Genomic DNA, 8907 nt, shown 5'->3' on the forward strand with positions numbered 1-8907 from the left:
AAATTTTAAATAATAAAAAAAAAGAATGAACGACTGCTTAGTGCAGTATTTCTTAATCTTGGTAACTTGAAGATGTGTGGACTTCAACTCCCAGAATTCCCTACCTTCCTTCCTTCCCTCCCTTCCTCCCTTTACTTTTTCTTCCTTCCTTCCTTTCCTTCTTTTCCTTCCTCCCTCCCTCCCTCCCTTTCCTTCCTTCCTTCCTTCCTTCCTTCCTTCCTCCCTCCCTTCTCCCTTTTCTTTTTTCTTTTCTTCTCTTTCCCTCCTCCCTTCCCTTCTCTTCCTTTTCCAATTTCTACCTGATAAACAGGACAAACCCATCCCATGACTACAGGCCCAGGTTCTAACCAGGTTAAAGCCTGTTAATGCCCACAGCCATCCACCCAAAGTAGAATTAGTCTCTGATGGGGAAAAGAGACTTCCTTTCCTTAGGATGTGAGCTTGGGGCCGGCCTGGTCACAAGCCAAATTGTCAACTCTGCAAATGAGGACATTTGATCTGATGAATGGCTTCAGCCATCCAGCAAGGCCAGCGAAGTACAGTAAGCAAATGAGTGTGCTGGGAAGCTGTAAAAAAAAAAAAGAAAGAAAGAATATATATATATCCGGTTCCCTGGGACATTTTGCATCTCTTCTGGAAGGCAGGATGCAGAACCAGCCGGGGGGACCCCCCTCCTCAGGAAAACCGTCCCCCCTAGAAAGGGAGAGGCAAGCGTCAGAGATGCTTAAAGACCTGGTCTTAAGATGGTTCCTGGAAACCCAGGCTGATCTCCTGTGGCAAGGTGGCAGGTTACCAGACTGGTTCCATGGATTCCTGACTAGACAGTAAGCGAACAAACCCTTTTCTGATGGAGAGGCAGCAGAATTTCGGCCCGTTGCATCTGCCTTCTGAAGTAGGAGACGTGGCTTGGAAGCCACACACATTTTCAGATGATGTGAATGGCATTCTGTTTTTCTTAATGTTTTTTTTTTCCATGTTTACCTTTGAAGCCTCTTTTATATTTAAAAAAGGAATCTTTGTCAACATTCTTCTCTCGTATCAGGGAAACCGAGATGCTGCTGGAGACCAGAGAGTTTGGCTGCTTCCTGATCAGGCTGAACGAAAGAGCTTTCGGCTACATCCTTTCCTACAGGTAGGTGCTGCAGTTTCCCTCCTCTCAGGGGCAAGAAAAGTCTCCGTTCCTGGTGCGAATCTCCCTCTTCCCGAATCCCTGTTGGGCTTGGTCTCTTTCTTCACACTCTGGCGCTCTGCGACCCTGAATTCAGCCCCTGAGTGGCCGTGAAGATGGACTGTTGGCTTTCTCTAGGTCAGCGTTTCAGCCTTTTGCTCTGGGGCAAAGAATGCAGGCAGGATCTCAGGCAGAGAAATCTTTCTGGACTGAAAGCAACTAAACCACATGGGAAGGAAGGGAAGGAGGCTTTGCATGATGTGCTGTGTGAAGGGAGGGAGGGGGGAAGGGAGGAAAAAGGGAAGGAAAGGAAAAGAAAGAAAGAAAGAAAGAAAGAAAGAAAGAAAGAAAGAAAGAAAGAAAGAAAGAAAGAAAGAAAGAAAGAAAGAAAGAAAGAAAGAACCTGGGCAGGTGAGAGAGAGAGGGAAGGGAAGGGAAGGGAAGGGAAGGGAAGGAAGGAAGGAAGGAAGGAAGGAAGGAAGGAAGGAAGGAAGGAAGGAAGGAAGGCAAGAGAAAGAAAGAAAGAAAGAAAGAAAGAAAGAAAGAAAGAAAGAAAGAACCTGGGCAGGCGAGAGAGAGGGGAAGAGAAGGGAAGGGAAGGAGGGAGGGAGGGAGGAAGGAAAGGAAGGAAGGAGGAAGGAAGGAAGAAAGAAAGAAAGAAAGAAAGAAAGAAAGAAAGAAAGAAAGAACCTGGGCAGGCGAGAGAGAGGGGGAAGAGAAGGGAAGGGAAGGGAGGGAGGGAGGGAGGAAGGAAGGAAGGAAGGAAGGAAGGAAGGAAGGAAGAAAGAAAGAAAGAAAGAAAGAAAGAAAGAAAGAAAGAAAGAAAGAAAGAAACTGGGCAGGCGAGAGAGGGGGGGAAGGAAAGGAAAGGAAAGGAAGGGAAGGGAAGGGAAGGGAAAGGAAGGAAGGAAGGAAGGAAGGAAGGAAGGAAGGAAGAAAGAAAGAAAGAAAGAAAGAAAGAAAGAAAGAAAGAAAGAAAGAAAGAAAGAGCACCTGGGCAGGCAAGAGATAGAGGCAAATGAAAGGCGGAGCCCAGATATACCACGGAAGGAACGATGGCACCAACTGGATGATCTGGAATTAGCTGGAAATTCAACTCGGCTTCCCTGGGAAATCTACATGACTTTTTTCTTCGGAAAGTGAGACTGGAGAGTGAAGAAGAGACGGGGGACAGCTCTCCTCCTCAGATGGCCTTCTTTTTGACTTGCAGAGGGAAGGACCGGTGCCGCCATTTTGTCATCAGCTGCCAGCGCAATGGCCAGTATGTCGTATCCGGAGACACTCGGATGCATCCAAATTTGGCTGAATTGATCAGCTATTACCAGAGGTCTGAAATTCAGCCTTTTGGAGAGAGCCTCACATCGGCCTGTCCCAAGGTGGGTTGGGCTGCTGATATTATGCCAATTATCATCTGCCTGTTCAGCTGCATGTAGCTAAGCATTCCTGTCTTCCCACTCAACCTGTCCTAGAGGGCTGCAATCTGCCTTCCTTGAAGCCTCCTCAGATAGACCGGGACATCCTTCTTCACCCAAGAATTTCAGCATCATTTTAGCATCAGGGGGAAGTTTCCTAGGAGCTAAAGTTTGACTTTTGGAATGGCCATTGGTGTACAATCGCTGTGGCCTTCAAGAGTTTTATTTTTAAAGTTTGGGATGACATTTTGGGTCCAGGGTCTCCGAGCTGCCCAAAGAACTTGAACTACTAGGAAGTTATCTAGAACCTTACATGCATTTCTGAATGAACGGTAATTGTCCAGCATGCTGTATCTTCTCCATGTTCTTTCCATTTTCATAGATGGAGGAGAAAAGCATATATGATGAAATATCTTCAGATCGAAGTCCCTGTGCAGATGCTCCAGCGTTGAGCAGGAGCCCCTCTGCCGATTTGTTGGTTACCTGGAGTAAATTCACCAATCAGCCAGGACATCCAAGGATTCCACCTCAAGAAGAGCAGAAGTCTTGTTTCAAAGAATGTCAGAATTCAAAAGTAGGTTTTGGAGAGTGATCTAAACCGTCTTCCTGCAAGCTCATGTCCTTCAGACTGTGGGGGGTGGGTGAATCCCTGCTTTGCATGCATGGAAACTGAAAGGTAGAGGAATCCAAAGTTTGTGTAAGGACCCACCCCACTTTGCATCTTAAGAAGACAGAACTCTTGGAATAATTCTTCCAACAGGCATCCTTTATTAAGAGAAAATGGTTGCAGGCGTTCTAGACAGGACTTGGGGTCCAAGCTCTCCCATTCAAGGTTTTAAGGGGTTCCCCAGTAGTCCCACCCAATCACTCCCCCCTTCCAGCGACAGTTTCAGGCATCACAATCCCACCCCCTTGTCCTTACTGCCGGCTGGATGGAGACTTCAGAGAAAACTACATGAAAGGTAATAGCCCCCTTTGTTATGATTAGTCCTTTTGGTGCTATCCACATTCAATCCCTTTGAAGTTGTACCGAAGGAAGTGAGGGCCATAAAGCCCCTTTGTTCACCTCCTTCCCTTTCTTGTATGACAGAATCCAGAGAGAGTAGAAATGGGGTTTTCTATAATTGATAACTGGAGATGAAGTATAATTGGATTCTGACAATTTGGGTCATATGCAAGGATCTTCATGGACGGCTCACTTTTTGATCAGAGTTATCCTCATCATGGCGATGTAACTCCTGGTGAGATATTCAGAAGAAGCCAAGTTCAATCATGGCGTTTACTGTTCGGTGATATCCTTTACTGTCACAAGATGCAATATTTGGGGGCACTGGGTTAAAATATCCTCAACCTGCTCCCTCTCCAGAGACAATTGCACTCCATAGATCAGTCTCAACATCTGACAGGGTGGGAAACTGCCAAGGGGTAAATGAGATCATTTTCTGAAGGGGAAGGAATTGGTAGTAATTAATTATGACCCCTCTGAGGTTCCTCCCTGTTTGAAGAGGTATGACTTCCAGGGTTGGTTACTGGGAAGATTTTATTTTCCTTCTTTGACTGTTACGGCAAGAAAGAATCCATAGCCAGATCCTTTTGAGATCTTCAATCAAGAAGATTCTTCTTTGCAATTGTCTTTTTCCTTCTTTGCCTTTCACCAACACAGGGAGATCCAGATGCCATCCCACCTATACCACACAGGTCCCGTTTGCTGGAGTCCCTGTCTCTGGAGGAAGAGATTGTAGATGAAGGAACCATGTATTCGGCTGTGAAGAAGCCTCCTCTAGACAACAGGGGCTTGGGAAAGTCAAAAGAGGGGTGCAGAAATTTTGGGGACACTAAGGCAAAGGAACCTGAAGGACCGGGCCACGGTCATTCCTCTCCTTGCCGAAGGAAGACAGGAACCGTGTTTGGATTGACCAAGCAATCAGACACACCATTCACCATGAAAGTGAATCCTGCAGAGACAGCTCAACCAGAACCTATTTATTCTAGGATTACCCTTGACCAACCCAAAAGCTTTTGGATATCTGCTGGGCCCCACAGTCATCAGTCCGCCTTTCCATCATCCAAGAAATCAGCTGTCTCTAATTATCCGCCTTCAAAATTATCTTCTACGCTGCTGAATAAATCCAAATATTTAAGGGAGTTCCACGAATCTCCTCTTGGGATCAATCTGGGGTCTATGGGCAGCAGAGAACATGGACAACTAAAGCAGCCCAAGTCCTGGTTTGAACCCCCAAAGGAACCCATGGAGGAGAAGGTCTTTCAGCTGAAAAACCAACGTTCTACCTTATGGGCGGACAATACATCTAATACTCAGGAATCTTTCAGGTGGGCAAAAGGTATCTTCCTTGGTTCAGAAAAGCTTCCTAAGGCTTCACTGGCCAAGTCCAAAGGGTCTTATGATCAGATCTCCACAAAGTTTGGTCAGTCCTCCAAGATTCACATCAACCCTGAGAGTCCATATGAAAAAATACCTGATCCTTACGCCCAGGGCTCCTCAAACACAAGTCAAGCCGCAGCTCTGGAGGACCCCTACGAGCAAATCCCCTACCTGCCAGGGAAAAGAATAGAAGGAAAGGTCACCCAAAAGGTATGTAACCTTGAATATCCCCTCCCCTCCCCCTGGTTAAGGGGAAGTGGCTCATAAATAGGAGATTCCTTTTCAAGGGGTACATAATAGGGGCCAACCCCGAGGATGGTCTGCTTTGGTTTCAGAGAATTCAGTGAGAAAAGTAGGGGATGATGGGTACAGTCAATTAAAAGAAAGCATTATCTAGATTTAATATCCAAAATGCGGGGAGGGGAGGGGAAGGGAGGAAAGGGGAGGAGACGGTAGGGTAGGGTAGAGTAGGGTAGGAAGAAAAGGAAGGAAGGAAGGAAGGAAGGAAGGAAGGAAGGAAGGAAGGAAGGAAGGAAGGAAGGAAGGAAGGAAGGAAGGAAGAAAGGAAGGAGAGGGAGAGAAAAAGCGAGGGAAGGGAGGGGAGAAGACGAGACGGTAGGGTAGGGAAGGGTAGAAGGGACGGAGGGAGGGAGGGAAGGAAGGAAGGGAGGGAGGGGAGGAAGGAAGGACGGAAGGAAGGAAGGAGAGAGAGAGAGAGAGAGAGAGAGAGAGAGAGAGAGAGAGAGAGAGAGAGAGAAAGGAAGGGAAGGGGAGATGGATAGATCAGTAGGTGGATGGATGGATGGATGGATGGATGGATGGATGGATGGATGGATGGATGGAGAGACAGAATCTCCTGAATTCAATTGAATTTGAACAAAAAACCAAACCCAACGCTGCAGGGGTCCTCAACCCCCGGGGCCATGGACCAGTACTGGGCCGTGGCATGCCAGCAACTGGTCTGCACAAACAAGGAAAACCTCATCCACAGGATGCAGGCAGCACACAAAACCCCTTCCGGTCCACGGAAAAACCTCTCTCCGTGGAACTGGTCCCTGGTGCCCAAAAGGTTGGGGGCCTCTGCAGTACAGCATCCAAGCAAATGGAGAGCCACTTCCAGCCACTGATGCTCCCGGTTTCCACCTCACCAGGTGTGTGCAGAGCTTCATCTCCTGGGAAGGGTCTCTCTGACCAGTGCCCCTCTCTTTCCCCAGCAGAGCGAGAAGCCCAGAAAGTTCCTCTTTGCGGAGAAGAAGGCCAAATCCTGAAGGCGCCGATTTGGATGGGGCTCTGAACCGAACCTCTCTCCCCAAGGCCACCACTCAAGAACCAGAGGCACAGTTGCTACGGAAACAATCCGCCAGAAATGCCGCAGGCCGCTATGTTGGATGAAAGCCCTGCCCAGCCTTTGGGTCACTTCTCCTGCCAGCCAGCGGCCACTCAGCTGGACGGCCCCTTTCAGAGAGCTTGGAGGTTGGACTTTAGGCTAGCTAGAGGGGCTAGAGCAGTATCAACAGGATGAGGCCCCAAGGGCTGTACGGGTACCGTAGTCCTCGGCATATGACTACAATTGAGCCCAAAACCTCTGTGGCTAAGCGAGACAGCGGTTAACTGAGCTTTGCTCCATTGCTTTTTGCCACGGTTGTTAAGTGAATCACTGCAGTTGACCAGTTAGCATCTGGCTTCCCCGTTGATTTTGCTGGTCAGAAGGTGCAAAAAGGGGATCACGTGACCCCAGGGGACACTGCAATCATCATAAATGTGAGTCAGTTGCCGTGTGTCCCAATTCTGATCACCTGACTGGAGGGAGGCTGCAGTGGTCACTAAATGTAGGAAAAAAGGCCGTAGCTCACTTTTTTCAGCGCCAGTGTAACATCAAACGGTCACTAAATGAACAGTTGCAAGTCAAGGACGGCTTGTATGGGTGGGGGAAATCCCCAAGGATTGTGCAGATGGCCCTTGACCATTCATTTAGTGACTGTTTGAAATTACCACAGTGACCTACGATTCGCACTTATGACCTTTGCGAGCGTCCCCACGGTCCCGTCCAAATGTGGGCGCTTGGAAAACCAGCATAGAATTTATGTTAGGTTGCAGCATCACCATTTGTGACTTTCCCAGCCGGTTTCCGACACACGAAGTCAATGGGAGGAGCTGGGTTCGTTTAATGACCATGTGATTCGCTTAACAACAGTGGCCACCAAGATCATAAAGTTGAGCACGATTGATTTAACAGCCGCCTTGCTTAGCAATGAAATTCTGATTCCCCCCCTCCCCGACTGTGGTTGTAAACCAAGGACTATCCTTATGTGAGAAGATTTAGCGGTAAATTTTCCAGGAACTATAAAGAGGAATTATGACTCCCGTGGTCAGCAGAGGAGTTTTCCCACTCCTCCTTCCCTTATGATGATTGGTAGACATGGTAAAACAGAAATCCTCTCCCAGCAGCCTTGAGGGGTGATTGGCAGTTCTTCTCAGAAGCCAAAATAAATCTTTTTGGGTAACAATTTGTCCTCGACTCCCCTCTGCCCGCTCCGGTTTACCCCACACTCTTTGCCACGACATTAAACGGAGCTTAATTGGAAGGAAAAGCAGAAAGCAAAAAGGAAGAACCGTTTGCTTTAAAAAATAAATAAGAAATCCCTAATGACTTGATTAATTTCCATCACTGCAGGGTGAACAAAGGGTTACCCAGGAGTCCAATTCCCCCCCCCCTTTCATTAGGAAATTGACTTCCATGTCCTGTTTTAAGGCTTTGCAAGCAGATTTAATCATCTCGCTTTTGCTGTTATTTACTTCCAAGTAAACGGATGCAGGTTTTGGCTGACGGCTAGCACGCTGGGTCCTGTCTGGGGGAAGTGATACTGACTAAATCAGAATTTGTTGGCTGGGCCCTGGCATAAAACATGGAAACAGCCACTGTTGTTAGTGCAGGTGGTCCTCGCCTTATGTCCACAACTGGGACCTGAATTTCACGCTGCTAGCAAGTGGTTGTTAAGTAAGGCATGTTATGATTTTTTTTTGCCACTGTTTTGTTAGTAGCAATAGCAATAGCACTTAAGACTTATATACCGCAGTTTACAAATGTCAGCCTTTTGCGCCCTCCAACAATCTGGGTCCTCATTTACCGACTTCAGAAGGACAGAAGGTTGAGTCAACCTTGAGCCAGTAAGGATCGAATTCCTGGCTGTGGGCAGAGTCAGCCTGCAATGCTGCATTCTAACCACTGGGCCACCAGGGCTCCTAAGCAAACCACTGCAGTTGTTAAGTGAATCTTTATGGTCATTAACTGAATCTGCCTTCCCCCTTTGATTTATCAGAAGCCAGCTGGGAAGGTCACAAATCTTTACTTGTCTTTGTTTAAGTTTAATTATCCTTAACTTGAATAAACTAAATTATTGTAACACAGTAGGTTGTTCCATTGACATTTACTGCCTAATGCCATAAATAAATGGCACTACCCTGGAAATTGGGGAGACCACTGTTGCCCCCCTCCCTTTTTTTTCTTTTTTGCCACAGTAACTAAACAGATTTGGCAAATTTGGGGGGGGGGGAATGTATGAATTTGAATGGCTCTTTTCCCTCAAAACAAAAAAACCACAATCCCTATCGCCTCTTTTCATGGCTTCTTCTGGGCTAAAAATCAGCGAATAATAATAATAACAATAATCGCCACAAGCCACACATTTTTTCTTCTAATAATTTCTAACTCTTTGTAACAATTACTGTATCACCACTGTCTTATTTCTGTCCTGTTTTGATTGGACTGCTGCACAAGGTCCAGAGTGGCTTTCCCTGACATGGGCAGCCAAAATAAATCGGATCGATAAAACAAAACAAAACAAGCAGAGCCGTTTCTTTCAAAGGCGAACCCAAAAAGAAAACCACCCAAGGCCAGTAAAACTGGCAGACATTTTAATTCTGGATCGTTTACAGAAGCCACA

The 8907-nt window shown here is 46.9% G+C and overlaps 1 protein-coding gene across 3 annotated transcripts; it reads left to right on the top strand.

Annotated features, from left to right (window-relative positions):
- The first annotated feature begins 509 nt into the window (after positions 1–509).
- LOC120306527 lies at positions 510–8056 on the top strand. 3 transcript variants are annotated; one of them, XM_039339905.1, is made up of 6 exons: positions 510–824; positions 1043–1132; positions 2379–2544; positions 2963–3154; positions 4244–5173; positions 6181–8056. In XM_039339905.1, the coding sequence occupies exons 1-6, from the start codon at positions 550–552 to the stop codon at positions 6229–6231; spliced, it is 1704 nt and encodes a 567-aa protein (XP_039195839.1). In that variant the 5' UTR covers positions 510–549; the 3' UTR covers positions 6232–8056. The 3 variants fall into 3 exon arrangements, with proteins under 3 accessions (XP_039195839.1, XP_039195841.1, XP_039195838.1); XM_039339907.1 differs by lacking the exon at positions 6181–8056 and having other exon boundaries at positions 510–934; positions 4244–5271; XM_039339904.1 differs by lacking the exon at positions 6181–8056 and having other exon boundaries at positions 4244–5271.
- The last annotated feature ends 851 nt before the right edge of the window (positions 8057–8907 follow it).

This window comes from Crotalus tigris, unplaced genomic scaffold, assembly GCF_016545835.1.
Source record: "Crotalus tigris isolate CLP2741 ecotype Arizona unplaced genomic scaffold, ASM1654583v1 scf7180000017741.1442986301:2390832, whole genome shotgun sequence".
Lineage (NCBI taxonomy): Eukaryota > Metazoa > Chordata > Lepidosauria > Squamata > Viperidae > Crotalus > Crotalus tigris.